The 20,575-nt window shown below is 45.1% G+C and overlaps 2 protein-coding genes across 4 annotated transcripts in view; both read left to right on the top strand.

Moving 5' to 3' along the window:
- mrtfba (myocardin related transcription factor Ba) overlaps nt 1–5,923 on the top strand; it is a 44,297-nt gene extending 38,374 nt beyond the window's left edge. For all 3 annotated transcript variants that reach the window (XM_035405202.1, XM_035405201.1, XM_035405204.1), the window contains one exon: nt 494–5,923. In XM_035405202.1, the coding sequence (XP_035261093.1) occupies nt 494–972 (479 nt within the window). In that variant the 3' untranslated portion in view covers nt 973–5,923. The remainder of the gene's footprint in view (nt 1–493) is intronic.
- A 7,748-nt stretch (nt 5,924–13,671) lies between these two features.
- On the top strand, nt 13,672–20,480 carry LOC118221491 (glutamine-rich protein 2). The gene is made up of 12 exons (XM_035406615.1): nt 13,672–13,688; nt 13,933–14,235; nt 14,442–14,546; nt 15,523–15,603; nt 16,430–16,583; nt 17,036–17,121; nt 17,326–17,436; nt 18,234–18,305; nt 18,707–18,880; nt 19,722–19,840; nt 20,148–20,210; nt 20,370–20,480. Exons 2-12 carry the CDS (start codon nt 14,062–14,064, stop codon nt 20,455–20,457), a joined length of 1,227 nt encoding a protein of 408 aa, XP_035262506.1. The 5' UTR covers nt 13,672–13,688; nt 13,933–14,061; the 3' UTR covers nt 20,458–20,480.
- Nucleotides 20,481–20,575: the final 95 nt, after the last annotated feature.

Genomic DNA, 20,575 nt, shown 5'->3' on the forward strand with positions numbered 1-20,575 from the left:
CGGACAACACAAAAGAAAGCAACATAAGCTAGCAAGCTAAGCTTTACCATTGTATTGTTTAACCTGCAGATCATTCAATGTGTTAATGTAACACTGAGCTATTGGACACTAATATTAGATGCAACAGCAGTCTCAATCTCCGGACAGCACACCTGAATAAAGAAAGGCTTTGATTCCACGTATCTTAGCCTGAAACCTGTTAATTATCACTAGGTATAAAGGATTTCACTGGTTTTTGGGCATTAATGACGTAACTGGGACCCCAGATAATCCTGCTCACTGCAAGCCTGGTGTTTAGCCAAGGGAGAAAGCAAGCCAATCTCAGCACAGGCCTTTCCACATTTTTTACAAGGCTCGTTTTTAAATATTTTTGGGCCATTTGTGAATGAAAAAAAGATTTAAAACAACACACCAGGAGAGAATTCACAGATTCGAGTTTCCCAGACCTTTAAAGCTCAAGTAAGCGTGACGGTTGTGTTTGTGTCTCGCGCAGAGATCCCGCCCTTCATCCGGCAGGACACGCCCTCCTCGGCCAAGATGCTGCCGGTGACGGCCAGCATCACCACGCTGCCGGTCAACACGGTGCTGTCGCGGCCCCCGCCGCAGGTGCAGGTGGCACCGCCCCCCTCCCTGGCCCTGGACTCCGCCCCCACCCTGGCCACCCTGGCCTCCGACAACCAGCTGGAGGCCTTCCTGGAGGGCACGCTGGCGGGGGAGGGTGAGCCGCGAACGCTGGGTCTGATGGAGGAGCTGCACTGCCAGCTCCTGGAACAGCCCCACTCCCCCATGGACACGACGGAGCTGTCGTTCGCCGACGGCCCGCCCCCCACCACCTTCGACCTGCACGACGGCGCGCTGGACAACATGGAGTGGCTGGACCTCACCATGCCGGGCCCGGCCGGCGGGCTCAACCCGCTGGGCATTTCCTCAGACTTCCTGGACGGCCACGACCTCCAGCTGCACTGGGACTGAGGGACCGGAGGGGGCGGGCTTTGCGCCCGGCCGGCCACGCCCTCGGAGGCCGCCGCTGGATCTCCCGCACAAGAACGCCTGCGCTCTCGCCCACGAGCGCCTCCCCTGGCTGGGCCTGGATGGGGGCGGGCTCTGTACAGGAAGCCCCCTGCAGGGGGCGGGCTCTAGACAGGAAGTCCCCTGCAGGGGGCTGGCTGTAGACAGGAAGTCTCCAGCAGGGGGTGGGCTCTAGACAGGAAGTCCCCAGCAGGGTGCGGGCTATTGACAGGAAGCCCCCAGCGGCTGGCCCAGGGGCGGGGTGCTCTGCCCTGCCCTGTCCTGATAGGTCCACTAGACAGGGTTGTTCCACCAAAGGGGGCCATATCCTCTCTCCTAGAGATCCCAGTAGGCTCAAAATGGGAGCGTGAGCAGGGCTGGGAACATTGTGTGGCAGCATTTTTGTCTCCTGTTCCCACTTTTCCCCTGAGGGGTGTTCATCAGTACAGCCCTAATCATTCAGATGGATCTGCCCTCCTCGGGGCCCGAGGGCACGGCTGTGCTTCTGCTCTCTCCGCCGGTGCCAAGCAGAACTGGGCATGCCGTCAAACAGATGGGATCTCTCTATCTCCCCCATCTCTTTATTTCTGGCCCGAACCGAGCGCTGCCTCCTCCTCTCGAGCCTGGAGACCGCAGCCCCTCCTCCCTCCCCCCCCCCCCCCCCCCCTTCCTTCTACCAATGACGGCTCGCCGAGACATATGGGACTGATATTAGCTTAAGCAGGGAGGGCTTTTAAACACAAACTGTCCTTAAGAGACTTCGCCCTGGTGACTGTGATCTGCTTCACGGCGCTCCGAGCGCAGAGAGCAGCGGTTGGTTGCGTCCGCGGGGCTGTGGTTCAGCGGCGGCGCGCTACATAGCGCTCCCCTGGCTGTGTGAACCACCGCGGGGCTGTGGCAGGGGTGACGGATGGCTGTTGTTTCTTAGCTCTGCGAAATGGCTTTCCTCTGATTGCGGCAGGTTTGTTTCCGAACATACCTCAATCAACACGGCAGACATTATGGCTCTGAGCTCGCTGGTTTACCTCCTGTCTTTTGTTATTCATTGGCAGGAAACCTGGGGGAAGGGGGAGCCTTTGCCAGTGCTTAGTACAAGGGAATAACGGCAGAGGAGGATAGGTGGGGGCTGGGAGACTTGGTTGAGACTCGAACATTGAAACGGTTGTATATTCTTTCGCTTGTTGTCGCATATCTCTGAAGCAAATTATGTTCATGCTATTTTTTTATCCATTTATTTTTTATCCATTTAAACTCCAGGGTTTGCACAACTCTACAACATTTTGAGGGGAAGGCAGGCAATTATTCCATAATCTTTGCGAAAACACTTTTGTGTCACTTGTGCTCTCATTACACGTCAGGTTTTAAGGGAATCTAGTGATAAGTGCTATGTCCTTTTTTCATTTCCTCACGTGATGTGAAAGACAGGGACTGCACACCTTGACTGCACTTCATTAATGAAGTGAGAGCTGATTGGCCGTCTGTTGCCTAAGAGCTCCTGAGGTCACTGCCGGAGACTCACATCTGCTTTAAGTATCAGGAAGAATTTTCTTCAGCTGGTTAACGTAAGAATCCTTTTTAACAGAGGGGCTTGTTTTAATCGTGGTTCATTCTTTTTTCATCTTATCATGTGTCTTTGTTTTTTTTAGACGTTTTGAAACCTCTGGCATTTATGCAGAGGCCTCTGTAAATGTCTTTGTAAATTATTATGAACGCAGTTATTTTTAAAGGGGCTTTTTTAAAAATAGGAGTTTATCTGCTGTACAGTCATGCTGGAGTTTAGCTGGATTAATGCCCAGCTGGGATATGATAAGCAAATGTCACATATTCAGTGATAACTGGCATGCTGCGATCAGTTGTGTGTGTGTCTGCACGTGCGCACGTGTGTTTGTGTGTGTGTGTGTGAGTGTGTGTGTGTCTGTGTGTGTGTCTGTGTGTGCGTGCACACTCGCATGACTGCTAGTGTATGTCTCTGTAGAGGGGGTTGAGTAAGCCAGATATTATCATCACTATAAGTTTGGGTCTATACCATTCCTTTACTCTGGAAAGGGATATCAGTTAGGGCTGCCAAACAAGTGCATGCATCTAATGTAAGGCATGCGTACCATACTTTCCTCTGTACAGGTATATAAAACCCTGGGGAAGGTCTCATTTTACAACCTCGCATATTATCAGTACAGCACAATGCACGGCAAATGAGATGGACACTGCAATATGTTTGCTGAATGCCGGCACCTCTGTCACTGGTTCCAGGCTCACCGGTGCCGTCCACGTTGGCTGCACACGAAACGCACAGATCCGTGCTCTACCGTCGCACATCAGCGACGGTGAACCTCAGTCTGAGGCTCTGTCCCTGTTGAATGTTTCACATGCGGTCTGGTTCCTTCTTCACAGACTGCTTTGCCTGCTATTTATTGAGCCACACGTGCTTATTCGCTCATTAGGCGTGAGCCTTTAGGGAAGTTCAGAAGCATTCAGATAGATATTGATCTGAATCTGAATTAGTCAAGCCTACAGGCTACAAATGCGAGGCAGTTTTTCAGGTTTTGGTTTGGAACCATATAGAACAAAGAGTCAAAGATCAAAATGAGTTTCTGTAGGAATTCCAGTGGGGTACTGTCATGACCATAAGCAGCAAGAGCTGTTCTGCACTGCAGTCATTCTGTGTTAATAAGTGTTGACGTTTATCACATGGACAGAATACCCAGGAACAATACTGTATTGTGAAGTCTTCTGTGTGAGTCAGTAACTGTAGCCAAGGAATTCCATTTGTGGTTTTTTTCTGTTGCTTTGTGGAATTTTGCACTGGTTGTAAATTAACCAAACAACGGTTTCATTAGTGATCTACTGAGAGCATTCATGTGGTCATTCACAGTTCAGAACTCGGTGTAATATCCTTCTTTGAAAAGTGTAACACTTTAAAATGGACAGATTAAGTCTGCTGGTCAAAATGTCTGTGAATTGAACCCTCGTCTTAGGTTCAGATTTTTTTTTTTCTTCCTGAAAATCTTCTCTTGACTGTTCTCTCAGTAGTTTAAGTTTTTTTTGTTTTTATTTTGGTAGCTGAGCAGAAACTCAGTTTTACACAAAGTTCAAAGATTAGGAGTTGGGTGCTGGTATTGGGGAAAGGGACTACTACTTTCACTGATCAAAGCTCTTCATGGAGAAAGCATCATTGGTATATTGCTTTTCCCTGGTATATTGCACGGGGAATGACTCAAACGTTTCTGGAGATAAGCAGTCATGCTTAGTATGTTATGGCGAGGAGGAAATCTGCAATGCCATGGGCTTATCCCACTTCTGTACGTGTGCCACTGTATAGGAGACTGCCTGAAGTCAGCATATCAGAGAACAGGTCTGCACACAACACTAGTGACCACTGTGTAGTGACTTGCAATAGAAGTGTCCACAACTGGCTGTTTAACTTCTTTTTAACCAAATGTGGTGTAATACAAAAGGAGAAGATCATGCAGTTGTTGGGTCAGGATTGTACAGAATTAGGAGAGGTATTATACCTCCATCTAGTGGTTGCCTATAGCACTTTGGAATTCAGTGTTGAGCATTTTTTTGTTGTTGCTGACACACCTACACTTACATCTTAATAGAGCATAGCACTATCTCTGAAACCAGTTTTAGGAAGAGAAACAAAGATGTCCGCTTTATCTAAGAGTAGGTATTGCTTAATTGCTCAGCCAGTTTTGTTGATGGGTGTTTGTTCTGGGCTTGGCCCCGCCCTGCCAGTGACCGCGTCTGTGCGTTCTCTGCGCTTTGACCCCAGTCACACCCTTTCCTCTCCTGCCTGCAGCTGAATAGGGTGCGTGGGACCGATGCCAAATAGATAGTGTCCTTACCCCGGCACTGCGTCCCGTCACAGGAAACCAAATGGCTTGCGTTTGTGCGGTGCTCAGTCACAGCTGCGTCACCCCATCCAGGGGCGGGGACGGGTGCTTCTGGCGACGCCGCTGTCGTGAAGAGGAAGGAGAGGCGGGCTGTGGCCGTGACGGAGCCACGGTAAGGCCAAAGGGGCCAGGGGTCCTGACAGGGGGTCCGGCTGGCCGTGTGGACTAACAGGGCACTGAGAGGGTCACATCAGCAGCCAGCGCCCTGACATGTTGCCAAAGAGGGCAGTACACTACTGAATGCCCTTTAAGTACTTTTACACAAGCAATCATTTTGTTTCAAAAACGCATATGTGTAATGGAGTTTTTTTTGTTGTTTGTTTTTTCAGTGGGACAGTGAAGATGTATATAGTTTTTAATGTCTTTTTAAATGTGTGTACCACTTGACACTCTAGTAAGCCAACAAAAAATGGGGGAAAATAGCTAAAGGCATCCTGTTTCTGTTGCGCCATTTGAAAACCCAAATTGGCTGTTATTGTACCAGACAGTGTCTCATACCATGGCCATTTTAAGCATCTTTCTGGCTTTGGGGAATGTAAGCACTTAATGACAAGACGGTTTCTACTGCAGATGTAAATGTGGGTATAATTAGGCTCTGTCTCTCATTTTATTTGCCTCCACTCTGTTTGCTTGCATTGAAGACCATTCACTTCTGTCCTGTAGAAATTGTTGCTATCCAGTTGTCCGCTGTGTTTTTCAGGGTCTGCCACTGCTTTACGCATTCGTCACAGAAATAAGAGGATGGAAAGCAGATTTTTCTAGAAGGAACAGACGTAGGCTTGGGAATCCGATGCCTTCTCATCCAGCCCAGCCTACCCCACACTTAACAGATACTGTCCCATTCATTTGTTTGTATGCCATATGTTTTGCACATTGTGTATATATTTATATAGATGTAATGCATATTTTTATACATGTGTAACGCATCCATGAGCTCTATTTTGTAAATAGTTGAAATGGATACACTGTAAGGTGTATATATCTGCCTTTTGTGTTAATAAAATGGTGATGTATTGTGAGCGTGTCAGTGGAATCTGATTGATACCCCAGACTTTTGCTTGTCTAAAGAAGGGACCGGTTATTCAGAGCTCCGTCTGTTTACGCATTCAGTAATGCATCATAATTCAGGTTTGATGCAAAAAAAAAAAAAAAAAAAAAAAAAAAAACCATTCCAGTCAGCTCAAGTTAACACAAATTGTATCCTTAACTGAATATCCCACACCTTCTTAATCCCGTATTAAGTGGAATAATATTGTTATTGTTGTGCTAAACTTAACTGGATGCTCAACTCCAGGGCTGGCTCATGTAAGGATGGTCATGCCCATAAAAACAATGGCCCTGGATTACAAAAGCTATGAGGCTGGCAGGCCAGAAGTTAGTGATATAAAACACAAATGGAGAGACCTGTAGACCACCGTAGGTGAGTAAACTGGTAAAACTACAGCAACGCATAAAAGACCACAACAGATCTTTGTCAATGGGCAAGAGTGGAGTTGCAAAGAATTGATGCATTCTTTGGAAACTGGAATGCTGTGCAGTACTTGACTAATAATATAAACTAAAATTTAATTTTACATTAATTAACTGGTGTATCATCTGAAAGTGTTTGTCATTTGGATTTCTCAAATAATTTTTTACAATTAATAAGTTAAGTAGAAGGGACGTGTGCACATAAGAAATGTTTTTAAAAATCCAGTCAGTAAACAGGCAACGAGACCAAGGGCGTGGTGGTTCATAACTTCCAGCTTGTTTCTGGAATAATTTGTGACTCCACCCAGCTTATTCTTTTCAACAGTGTGTGAAAAGAATCTGTCCATTGTCACGAGGCAAGCAATGATGCATTTCATCTAGGGAAAAAACCAGCATTGGCAACAAATGAACTACTTTTTCCACCACACAGTGAAACACCATTACTATACTATGAAGCTGTAAAAATACTAGTGACATTGACCATGAATGACGCCTCCTATGCTTCTGTTCTTGTGTAAAACTTGTGGCAGGAGATCAGGCAAAATTTCCTACTTTATCTTTTTTGTCATGTTATTATTAATACGGCAGTGTGTCAGCCGTATTAACGTCACAGCATAAAATATGATAATCCTACATTAACAGGGTGTTTTAGATTGTACTTAATACCTGTGTTTCTGTTAAGAAAGAAGGCCAGGGAAAACATTGGCTTGAGGCACAGTGCATTTACTGAGCAATGTTTTTGTACCATATTTGCACATTTGATTTGAAGTCTTTCCTGGGATCAATGCTAGAGGAAGATTTTGGCTGCATGTAGGATTTCATCACTCGTAAATGTGCCAAAAGGGTCTAAATTGTGTATAAATGCTGTTCCAGGAAAGTCTGACATGTTTGCATTCCTCCTCTCTGATGCGTAAGGAAACGGAAACTCCATGCTACATGCAAATACATGCTTATGATAAACATTTTATTCAGATATCAATATTTTTGTACAATATGCATTGTTGCAATTATGGTCACCTTAACATTTCAATACATTTGATATTCACTTATTTAAATAAAACATGTTGAATAGAATTATGTGTCTTCCAGGAACAAACATCTGAATTGTGTGAAACCCTTTTCTCTGTCCACAAAGTCCCGTATATACAGTGAATGTGGGCCCAGTGGGACAGTCATCTGAACCTTAAATGCACCATGAACTAAAGCTGTCTGAATGTCATACTGTTTACGTTTAATTTGTTTTCGTATAGACTGCCCTGTTGGAGGACTGGAGAGTGTGGTGTGCAGAGAAATGTCTAAATTGACAAAGACATGCATGTTAGGGGCGCTCCTGCAGCTGCCCTTGACCAAGGCACTGGCCTCAGAACTGGAGTTGGTCCCCGGGCGCTGCACTGTGGCTGCCCACTGCTCCTAAGTAACTGGGATGGGTCAAATGCAGAGGACTAATTACCCCACGGGGTTCAATAAAATAATAAAAGTATATCTTATATCTTATCTAAATTGTATTGAAATAAGAGGTTATAATGCTAGATTACACACCTGGGCCTCACATATCAGGTGGTTAAATTTTCATTTACTGGTTTGTACTTGCAGAGCATCTGTCATCATCCCATTCTCCACCCCAGGCATATTTGCTCATAAATTCTGTTTGACTGATGTATGTAACTGTCATTTTCAATATGTGCAACTCTACTGACTCAACCAAGAGCTAAATCCTTCATTCACTTGATGACTGCAGAGTTATGGTACGTTGCTGTCTCTTTCCTCCAGGTACAGTGGACTCAGAAGATTATGCAACATTTTCAAAAGAATGTTGCCTTATTTCCATTAGCCATACAGATCATATTATTTGTGTCTATGTTTTCTACAGATAAAGGGGATAGTGTTAGCGTTAGCAACAAAAGGTCAAAGGGTATTGGTTATATATACTTAGGTAACTGAAGAGGTACACAATTGCAAGAGTTCAGAATTCCCACCACCACCTGGCCTAGAAAACAGTAGAAGTAAACATAAATACACAAGTTACATAAGACATTATCAAAAAGAACAATACAGTAAAACAGTGATATTAGAATAAGTCAAATAATTATAAGACTGTCCTGGTTGAAGTCCGGCGCTATCTGCAGTTTCATTTCTACAAAATATGTCTTTGAATTTATCACGTTAGCACATCCAATTTTTTAAGCACAACTAATTTTTATGTGATCCTGTAAAATGGTCAAGCGAGAGAGAGAGCAATAAACTATCAAACTAGGCTCTTGGGAACATTCTCCTCAGTTTGCATATGAGTATGTGAGTGTCTGATAATGAGATGGCTGAAGTGTTATTCAACACTGACCACAGAAGTAGCACAGGTTCACAATTACGCAAGTACAATATTTATGTTAAAAAACCCTCAAAAAGCATTTCTTCTCTCTGTGTTCAATGTTTATTCTGTAGAGATGTGTTATATGCTGCATTACGGATAGGTCAGTGTTGCTTTAAAAATATTGTATGTGTCAATGGTGGAGAAAGTAATCAGTGAAATAGTAATGTCCGTATCATTACATACCCACACCACTTTTTTCAGTGTTTTGGGATCTCTGAATTATTTATATTTTTCAATGAATAGGACTTATTAATTGGCATCTTAATCATTACATATTTATTTTATGCCCTTTATTTTAAGTTGTCATAGTATCATAGTAATTGAATGGCATGATTAGTTGTAAGATCACTGGTGAGGTGACGGGAGGTTGCTCTCACACTGTGCTGGTCACTCAGGTTAGTGGGCAGGTCAGTTGGCATGAGAGTGTACCACGGGGCCCCATTATCTGGGGACATGGAGTATTCCTGTTGGGGGGGGGGGGGGGGCAGTCATCACCGTAGTGTCACAGACTATACTGTGGTGTTAAAAGGGAGCTAAACCTATTATCATATCAGATTGTGTAAATTGCACAAGGTTTTGACGTACTTATGTACTTAAAAACAAAAAGAAGTTTTAAGCCAAGTACATGCTCACTTCCTCTGATAAGAAAAGGGAGGGAGTAATATGGAATGCAGCAGTGCACAGTTCTTTTCAAGGTTTCCATGGTGATATATCCATTAAGAACTTAGCTAGGATTTCGTCCGTAGGAAAACAGGCTTATGAAAACATCTAAGATCACCCATTATGCTGCTCTACGATGCTTGAAATTAAAACCTTCCCAAGAAACCCTGGTAGCTGAAAAAGGAGAATATACCCTGATTTCAGGAAAATAAAACGACTGCTCTCGTACTCCAATTATGGAATATGCTGCGTTTGGCCACTGGGCCAGATTTTGGCCATGATCACAATTCCCCCCAACCCCCAACCCCCAACCCCCAACCCCCAACCCCCAACCCCCAACCCCCAACCCCCAACCCCTAACCCCTAACCCCTAACCCCTAACCCCTAACCCCTAACCCCCAACCCCCAACCCCCAACCCCCAACCCCCAACCCCCAACCCCCAACCCCCAACCCCCAACCCCCAACCCCCAACCCCCAACCCCCAACCCCCAACCCCCAACCCCCAACCCCTAACCCCTAACCCCTAACCCCTAACCCCTAACCCCTAACCCCTAACCCCTAACCCCTAACCCCTAACCCCTAACCCCTAACCCCTAACCCCTAACCCCTAACCCCTAACCCCTAACCCCTAACCCCTAACCCCTAACCCCTAACCCCTAACCCCTAACCCCTAACCCCTAACCCCTAACCCCTAACCCCTAACCCCTAACCCCTAACCCCTAACCCCTAACCCCTAACCCCTAACCCCTAACCCCTAACCCCTAACCCCTAACCCCTAACCCCTAACCCCTAACCCCTAACCCCTAACCCCTAACCCCTAACCCCTAACCACTAACCACTAACCCCTAACCCCTAACCCCTAACCCCCGACTGTCCTCAACCAGCAAGCTGCAAACCCTAACCCTAACCCGCAGGTGAAAGACTCCACTGTTTACTCACCAGAACATACTCCCGTTAAATGAGCAAACCTTCATCCCGGATTATAGCCACGTTTGAGAGTTGTGCTCGACAGGCGTAGGCCCGTGCATGCCCTTGGTCTCCCCCAACCAACCACGCAGTCTATGTACTGTGATGGGGGGAGCCATTGTAATATTCTACACCCTAACCCTAACCCTAACCCTAACCCCAACCCTAGCTCTAACCCTAACCCTAACCCTTCCCCTAGCTCTAACCCCAACCCCAACCCTAACCCTAGCTCTAACCCCAACCCCTGCCCTAACCCTAACCCCAACCCTAGCTCTAACCCTAACCCCAACCCTAACCCTAACCCCTCCCCTAGCTCTAACCCTAACCCTAACCCTAACCCTAACCCTAACCCTAGCTCTAACCCTAACCCTAACCCCAACCCCAACCCCAACCCCAACCCCAACCCCAACCCTAACCCTAACCCTAACCCTAACCCTAACCCTAACCCTAACCCTAACCCTAACCCTAACCCTAACCCTAACCCTAACCCTAACCCTAACCCTAACAGTCTCAGCTGCAGCAGAAAGGACTGAGAAACAGGTAAGGACTGCCCTAACCCTAACCCTAACCCTAACCCTAACCCTAACCCTAACCCTAACCCTAACCCTAACCCTAACCCTAACCCTAACCCTAACCCTAACCCTAACCCTAACCCTAACCCTAACCCTAACCCTAACCCTAACCCTAACCCTAACCCTAACCCTAACCCTAACCCTAACCCTAACCCTAACCCTAACCCTAACCCTAACCCTAACCCTAACCCTAACCCTAACCCTAACCCTAACCCTAACCCTAACCCTAACCCTAACCCTAACCCTAACCCTAACCCTAACCCTAACCCTAACCCTAACCCTAACCCTAACCCTAACCCTAACCCTAACCCTAACCCTAACCCTAACCCTAACCCTAACCCTAACCCTAACCCTAACCCTAACCCTAACCCTAACCCTAACCCTAACCCTAACCCTAACCCTAACCCTAACCCTAACCCTAACCCTAACCCTAACCCTAACCCTAACCCTAGCCCTAACCCTAACCCTAACCCTAACCCTAACCCTAACCCTAACCCTAACCCTAACCCTAACCCTAACCCTAACCCTAACCCTAACCCTAACCCTAACCCTAACCCTAACCCTAACCCTAACCCTAACCCTAACCCTAACCCTAACCCTAACCCTAACCCTAACCCTAACCCTAACCCTAACCCTAACCCTAACCCTAACCCTAACCCTAACCCTAACCCTAACCCTAACCCTAACCCTAACCCTAACCCTAACCCTAGCCCTAACCCTAACCCTAACCCTAACCCTAACCCTAACCCTAACCCTAACCCTAACCCTAACCCTAACCCTAACCCTAACCCTAACCCTAACCCTAACCCTAACCCTAACCCTAACCCTAACCCTAACCCTAACCCTAACCCTAACCCTAACCCTAACCCTAACCCTAACCCTAACCCTAACCCTAACCCTAACCCTAACCCTAACCCTAACCCTAACCCTAACCCTAACCCTAACCCTAACCCTAACCCTAACCCTAACCCTAACCCTAACCCTAACCCTAACCCTAACCCTAACCCTAACCCTAACCCTAACCCTAACCCTAACCCTAACCCTAACCCTAACCCTAACCCTAACCCTAACCCTAACCCTAACCCTAACCCTAACCCTAACCCTAACCCTAACCCTAACCCTAACCCTAACCCTAACCCTAACCCTAACCCTAACCCTAACCCTAACCCTAACCCTAACCCTAACCCTAACCCTAACCCTAACCCTAACCCTAACCCTAACCCTAACCCTAACCCTAACCCTAACCCTAACCCTAACCCTAACCCTAACCCTAACCCTAACCCTAACCCTAACCCTAACCCTAACCCTAACCCTAACCCTAACCCTAACCCTAACCCTAACCCTAACCCTAACCCTAACCCTAACCCTAACCCTAACCCTAACCCTAACCCTAACCCTAACCCTAACCCTAACCCTAACCCTAACCCTAACCCTAACCCTAACCCTAACCCTAACCCTAACCCTAACCCTAACCCTAACCCTAACCCTAACCCTAACCCTAACCCTAACCCTAACCCTAACCCTAACCCTAACCCTAACCCTAACCCTAACCCTAACCCTAACCCTAACCCTAACCCTAACCCTAACCCTAACCCTAACCCTAACCCTAACCCTAACCCTAACCCTAACCCTAACCCTAACCCTAACCCTAACCCTAACCCTAACCCTAACCCTAACCCTAACCCTAACCCTAACCCTAACCCTAACCCTAACCCTAACCCTAACCCTAACCCTAACCCTAACCCTAACCCTAACCCTAACCCTAACCCTAACCCTAACCCTAACCCTAACCCTAACCCTAACCCTAACCCTAACCCTAACCCTAACCCTAACCCTAACCCTAACCCTAACCCTAACCCTAACCCTAACCCTAACCCTAACCCTAACCCTAACCCTAACCCTAACCCTAACCCTAACCCTAACCCTAACCCTAACCCTAACCCTAACCCTAACCCTAACCCTAACCCTAACCCTAACCCTAACCCTAACCCTAACCCTAACCCTAACCCTAACCCTAACCCTAACCCTAACCCTAACCCTAACCCTAACCCTAACCCTAACCCTAACCCTAACCCTAACCCTAACCCTAACCCTAACCCTAACCCCCCCGACTGTCCCCAACTGTCCCCAACCAGCAATCTGCAAATACAATCTTTCCATCACCCCACCCATGGCAAGGCAAACATGGCGAGAAAATTGGCATTGCTCCCTGCTGCTCTGATAATTAATTTTGTTTTACAAAGGCTTTGGGTACATCTGCCATCTGCTGGATGCTGGCTGTTAGGTTTACTGATAGACATAGTTATTTTACAAATTACATACCAGACCAAGAAGGTACCTGAGGCAGGTATGCATCCACTGTCCTGTGGTGGGTGGGGGTGGGTGGATTCACACGGAACCAAGATTCTTCCCAGCCTCAGACAGAATAACTTCATGAATAATATGTGCAATATAAATTATAAAATGGCTCTGAGCATGAGTATAGTTCTGTTGTCATAAAGATGTTTGCTTTTGTTCATTTAGGTTTCACCAGCATGAGATTAGATAAAATGCAAAAACATTGCTTCACTGAGAGACGAATTTACTGCAATAGTATATTCATAAACCCTAATTCCCTTTGCACACTGAAAGACATCCACCCAACTAGTGATTTTGTGTGTCTCTCTCCTAGCAACCCTTGAAATCTCTCCCGGATTGTAAGAGGAGGTCTGCTAAAAGGCCTTTCCGATTCAGTGGTTTATGGCCTGGTTAGTGGACCTGGAAATTATACCATAGGCCAGTAGTTCAAGCTGTAAGGGGCTTGGTGCTGTTTTACCTGGGTCAAGTCAAGAGCAAGTCATCGTTCATCTTCACTTGGTCTTCATATTAGAGTATCATAAGGCAAAGCTGGCAGTTATGAATACGATCACATTAACGGAACTGGCAGACCTGGCAATAAGTAACCCTGAAGCAGGATCTGTCAATTTGACAGCCTTATACTCTCTCCTGCAGTGTGTACTGGATCAGCTGGGCATCGGCTCATTGAAGAGGAGCTCTCTGAGAGGCGCACCAGACCAATCTGAAACTGGGCTGGTGGAAAGTACCTGCAGTCCTGACTCAGCTGGTGTGTCTGCCCGTGCAATGGCACAGAGGCTGGCCAGGCTTGAGCAACGCATGGATGCCCTGGACCAGCTGCCCACTACCGACGCTCTCCTGAAACAGACCACCTCTGGCAGTGCCCAGCTTGTCAGAGACATGTGGCAGCTGATGCAGCTTCGCAAAAAGACAGAAGCCAACCATGATGGCATCGCCAAGGTAAACCCAAGAGCTTCTCTGGCTGATAAGACCTACTGTATATTGGAAAGTGGAGTAACCTGACATACAAAATGGGTCTGCTATAATTTATAGATTGGACTGGCACTCAGATTGAGTATCAAGTCATTTTATTGTCCTCTACTACCATACTATCACATCTGGAGATGTTTATTTTTTTTGATGTTTATCAATTTTGTCAATTATAGGCCATGTCTGTACTGGGGGACTTGCTGGATGAAGTAAGGATCCTTAAGGATACAACAAATAGTACTTTCATGCAGATGGATGAACTGCAAGTGACACAGCAGGCAGTAAGAAACTGTGTGTACAGAGTACAAGAGTGTTTGTGCATACAGGTTTTCAATTTATTCATTTTGGACCTGGGGGATGGATTGGGAATAGGGCTCCTGATTACTGTTTTACAAATGTGATCTTCAGCAGCTGAATTCATCCTGTAATATAGCAGGCCTGCATTGTACATAGAATTTTATGGCAAGTTATGTTCTTAGTCATTTATGATTTATTTTTGAACCTATGAGCTTCAGTGTGGTAAAGGGAATCGTAAACAGTCAGGTCACGCCTACTTCAAATATAGCTAAGCTTTATTATATGCAAGCTTTAATAGCTGTTGCTGTAGCAACAAATGAATCCATCAACAGCAGTTTATAAGACAAACTCCGTTCTTGTTTTTCTGCCCATGGGTCTTCATGTCAGTATTTAAAGGTAAAGGTTAACTTTAATACCCCAGTCTCACCCACTCTAGAAATATGTCACCTATTCACATTGTTCAAATTCCTCTAAGGAGAAGAGTTGCTGCAGCATTTATGTAGGGAAGAAGCATAGAGCTGAGCACCATATTTAACCTTGGTATGACTTTAATATGATTATACCTTCAAGCACATACCTTGGGGACTAAACCAGCAAAACAAGCAAGGAGATGCATGATGTGTGCACTTGAATATGTCTAGGTATTTAAATTATTATGCAAGAAAGATAAACATATAAAAAAGTAACCTTGCTAGCAATCTAGAAAAATGTACCAGCTAGCAAACAAGCTACTTGCAAAAAAGCCAGCAAGCACATATTCATTTGGTACAATCTTAATCAACCTTCACAAAATTCATTTCACGCTTATTGTCCAATTTCTAACAATGATTACAACACTACATTTATGTCACAAATGTCTTTCAAAATTTCTATCTGTCCTTCATGGGCTTTTATTCACACATTAATTGACAATGAACCCTAAGCAACTGACACAGAAAGAAAACTGTGTTTTGCTTCCAGGTCACTTTACAAGCAGTGAAGGAGGCTATGACAACTATGGAGGACTTAAAAGAGAGGATGAGACAAATGAAGGAGGCTGTGGTAAGATATCAGTTGATCAATTATAGTTTTGTGTGTACACATAAAGCTTTATTAGATTTGTTAAAATATGTACACTGAGTGTTAACATTAAGGAGCAAGACCTTAATATGGCACTTTCTGTGTTTCCTATATTTCACTTCCATCTGTTCTAGTGTGCCATATTATTGTTGGATTTAAATCACAGGTTTTGAATCTCTAAAATAAAATAATAAAAAATTCTAATTATTGTGGAGTGTGTGTATGTGTGTGTGTGTGTGTGTGTGTGGTGTGTGTGGGGTGGGGGGATGAATACCTACTGTAATGCCTGGCTCCTCCAAGCTCATTATTCCAAATTATTCTAATTTGTGAATAATGAATTTAGAAGAGTTCGGCATCACAGTAGGAATATTCTTGAATCCCTGATTAGGGACTATAGTTTTCTGAAACTAATTCTAAAGCCGCTTCCAGCATCGTGAAGCATCGCCTGTTTCACAATTTTTTGAATAGCAATTTTTAAGAAAATGGGTTCAAATAAAAGATCTTGCAATAGGAGAATATAATATTTATCAATAATGTATATATTCATAACTGCACATATGTGAACATTAAGAGAACAGTAGCTGTATTTCCAAATGATAGCACTTGCGTTACAAAACATCTCTCCAGAGGTCATTAGGCAGTAACCTGGCTGCCCTCCCCCACCCCGAGGAGCTGGTCCTGTAGAGCCATGTGGCCGAAGCTCTCCCCCAGCCGGTACCATCTCTTCCCCCAGCGCCCACAGCACTGTCTCAGCGCATTGCCACCCGCGGGCAGCAGGGTCTCAGTTCTGCTTGTTTTACTCCGGCAGACCAGGCCACAGAACCAACCCAGCGTGGAGTCCGAACAGCAGGAGGGACAGCAGGCCCTGCGCTGGGTCGGAGCTCTGTCCACCCAGCAGGCAGCGCTCAAAGAGGAGCTGGAGTCGCTGCAGGACCAGCTGCAGCAGCTCACGCTGGCACTGGGTGAGGCAACAAAAGCATCTTCCCTTGAAAAAGCACACTCTTCAGTTTGCAATATGCATTTCTTTCCTCCTTCACTTACTCTTTACTTTGTGTGTATTCAGGAGATTATTCATATTCTTAATCACTTTTTAATACTGTGCGAATTATACGATGAGGAGGAATGTTGACAGTCACAGAATAGGCCCATGGTAACGACTGAATGTGCTTCTTTCATAGCTCTGTGATCTTTAATATGGCCTACATGCTGTCCATCGAGACTTGCTGGATTATTTTAGTGGGAGAGGCTTCATAGTGAATACCTTATTGCTCATCACTTCAGGCTTACGGGATGGGAACAGCAGAGTGCGATGTTTCGAAATGCCCTTACTCTCTTACTGAATGTGATGTGAGTCATAATGTTCACGGTTGAGTTCCCTCTCCTTCCTGTCTCTACTCTATCTCTCTCCCCACAGCAAACAAGGACATCCCCAATAACATTCAGGCACATTTAAAATCCCTGGATGATGAGTTACATTCTTTGAAAAGGAAAGAAACACAGGTGACACGCCTTGCAGAAAGCTTGTAGTGATGTCATTTAAGCCTGCGCCAGCCAGTCAGTGTAACTGCAGATTAATAATCAGGATTGAATCCCTTTTTCTAGCATATTCTTCTTATGTCCTCAGAGTGTTTTGTTGTGCTCAGGTTCTATTCCTGCAGGTTTTTTCATTACTCACACCGGTAATGCGGTTCTTTTTTTTGGCAGGAGCAAAGGGGTCTGCAGACGTTCTATGATAAACTGGCAGAGTTCAGGGCAGAATCTGACAGACAGAATGCTGCCACTGAGCGACTGCTGGACAGCTGCAGAGAGTTGGAGGTGAAGCCAATATTCTCTCATGCAGAAACTCTCTAGGATATTGTTTTATCTCAATCCAGAAATAGACTCAAAGGATATTTTTTAACCCCCAAGCACGCATATTAAATTTAGAAATAATCCTGATGAAGTGATGAAATCTGGGCAATGTAATCATTCTTGTTCAAATGCTTAATCATCCCATGTATTAATGGCACACTCTATTTCTAAGGTTTATTTCTGAATGAAAATCATAATCTGCTCAGTACAGTAAAATGAACCAAAGTAGCTTAAAGCCACCGAGGCTACAAATGCAGACTGGGGGTGAACACTCCCAGTCTGTATTTAAAACTTTTGAAATACAGGAACAAAATCATGAAAAATGTGGGAGACATAAGACTTATACCACCTGGTAAGGCTGGTTTGAGCAGGTCACAGAAGTTTCTTTAAACCTGGAAAGGTGTAGCAAAGAATCATTTTGCAGTGTGATGCTAGTAAATCCACAAATGATGTGACTGAAATGGTTAATTTATGTTTGAAACGATGTTGAAACAAGGTCTGACTATCAGTGTGCAGGTTGAGTATGAGAACATGTAGTGATGTGTGTATGCGATTGGTTGAGTATGAGAACATGTAGTGATGTGGGTATGCGATTGGCTGTGTATGAGAGAACGTGATTGCTGAAGCTGACCAATGGTCAGCTGCAACAAGAGCTTCCTGACCGAACTTGCTCTGTGTATTTGCATGAATTTTCGAAATAGCTAGAATATAGCTAACTAGCTACTTCCTTTTGTGTTATGTGTTTGTTTTCATCTTTACAGAGCAGAGTGTCTCACCTTGAGCAGCACAGAGTCCAAATGCAGAAAAGAAAAGGTTCTGGTGAGAGTGGTGAGGTAGCGTGTTATTCTTATTGAATTTGATTGAGTAGAATTCTAACCTTCCTCTGTGGTTTATGTCTCAATACTTAAAAAGGAAAGACATATCCAGCACTGATTGCACTTTTTTAATATATATTTTTCAGATCCCTTGAGTCTATCAAGACATTGAGTGTGCTTACAGCAGGGCTGCTCAACCCTGTTCCTGGAGATCTACTGTACTGTTGGCATTCACTCCAATAATAACAAATCCTGCCTCATTCAAAAGCTAGAGATCTCGTTTAGCTGCTAATTAGTAGAATCAGGTGCACTCAAATTAGGGTTGAAATGAAAACCTACAGGGTAGTAGATCCCCTGGAACAGGGATGGGGAGTCCTGGCTTTCAGGAACCTAATTGCAGTCATCTGCTCCCTGGGCAAGGGCAGCTGGAAAGAGGCGTGGGGGATGAGGATGCGTCTCTCAGTCAAGCTCAGCAGAAGGCCATCTCTCAATACCTGAGCTCCCTACTGCAGGACCTGCTGCCTACCCTGCCCACACAGGACTGGGACTGGCCAGAGGTGCTGGACAAGCTGTCCAAGGACATGGAACACAAGGTGAGCAAGAGAGCCAGTCAATGGCCTTTGGGTTAAGGCAATGCATGTGGAGAGCTCTACATTATATACACACTATAACTATATTAAATTGAAACATTATTGAAAATTATGCCAATTATATAGTATTATAAAGCACATTTTTATTATCATTATCATTTTCATTAATGGGAAAATGCAATACTATTAGTATACAATATTATATGCTCTGTAATCTCCTAAGGTGTTTTAAGAGAAAAGTTTTGTGTCGTGGTTATTTTTCTGTCTGGTACACACACACACACAGCGTGTCTTCCCAAAGGCTGCATGCCACTGTGCTAGAAAACCCCTACAGAAAACATACATAGGAAGTGGTGAATATCCCTTTCATTTTAATGCATCCCCCATTGCTAATTACTTTGTTTCAGACATTAAGGCGCACTTGTTCTGTATCTGCCCTAATCCTGGAGGGCTACAGTTCAGACAATTTCCGCCTACAGTTTTAATGGAGCAAGGCACTTAGCTACCAGAGTGAACTGTTTGTTCAATTTAAGGAATCCATTCAGCTTCCATCTCTGAATGAGAGTGGTTTTATTATTGATTGGATATCAGATTACTGCAACATTGAAGTTACTGAATAAATACATTGGCATCTTCTTCTTCTTCTTCTTGTTCTTCTATTCTAAAGTGTTATGCGCTGGGAACTGCCATGCCCACAGCTCTTCTGTGACAGCACCTCTCATCATGTAGGCATATGCAAGTAAAAGAAAATCTCCCAAACTCTACAACATGGCAGGAAAAGCCACAGACAGAACAGCTTCATTAATCTATAATGTCTCGTGGTGGTGCCACCTGTAGTCCACAGCTAGATCGCGTGGAGCTCATCCCTCTGAAGCAGGAGCTGGAAGACGGCTGGAGGAAGATCAAAGCCAGGCTAAAGGAGGAGCCAGACCTCGGGGCTAACACACCTGCAGGCTTCCGAAAGTATGGCCCCCTCCTCTACATGACTGACTCCGGCTTTTCCTCATACTGTCTTTATTAGCATTAAGTTCAGTACAATAAATCCCGGAAGAAGTGTCAAGAAAATGTTAAAGATGGTACTATTCTGAGACCTGTATTGTGCAAAGAAAGATTGTGTACACATTACAATGAAAATGATCATAACTCCAGACTCCCCCTAGTGACATACTGACATACTGATACCATAGCATTTTTCTTATGTCATTGGAACCATGATATATAAGCCTGGTTTGCATTATTGAAAACTTCTTCATTTGGTCTGTGCCTTCAGAAAGCTGCTGGAGAGGGTTTCCTGCATCTCCTGTGATAAGCCCGCAAACATATTGACAGGAATGTGAGTGCACACTCTTCCAGCTTTCAGCATGACAGCTTTTTGACCTGTTTATCCATTTTTCCTGTCCTCTCTCCATCTTATGAATATAACTTTCAAGCAGATGTGTCAGATGTACACATTGTCTTTACATAAGCATGAATGCCTATGCCCAAATGTCAGGCACCTGGTGACGGTCAGGTCCACCTCACCTCGTCCTGGCAGGTCTGGGTCTACGGGGCCTCACCAGCGGAGACAGGCCTGGAGGTGAGGACACAGCACAGACCAAGCACCGGGGTGGACTCTTCTCTTTGGCTTTTTCCAATATGATGGGAAGAGATGAGGAAGGCAGAGATTAGCACAGCTGGACAGGGGGTGTCTGTTAATAT

Source organism: Anguilla anguilla, chromosome 2 (genome assembly GCF_013347855.1).
Source record: "Anguilla anguilla isolate fAngAng1 chromosome 2, fAngAng1.pri, whole genome shotgun sequence".
NCBI lineage: Eukaryota > Metazoa > Chordata > Actinopteri > Anguilliformes > Anguillidae > Anguilla > Anguilla anguilla.

What these genes read in the sequence shown, in the direction of transcription:
- LOC118221491 (XM_035406615.1), top strand. Translation starts at nt 14,062, where the DNA reads ATGGCACAGAGGCTGGCCAGGCTTGAGCAACGCATGGATGCCCTGGAC. An exon ending in TGAAAAGGAAAGAAACACAG is followed by an intron (nt 17,122 to 17,325) that starts GTGACACGCCTT and finishes TTTTTTTGGCAG; the next exon opens with GAGCAAAGGGGTCTGCAGAC. An exon ending in GCAAACATATTGACAGGAAT is followed by an intron (nt 20,211 to 20,369) that starts GTGAGTGCACAC and finishes CCCAAATGTCAG; the next exon opens with GCACCTGGTGACGGTCAGGT.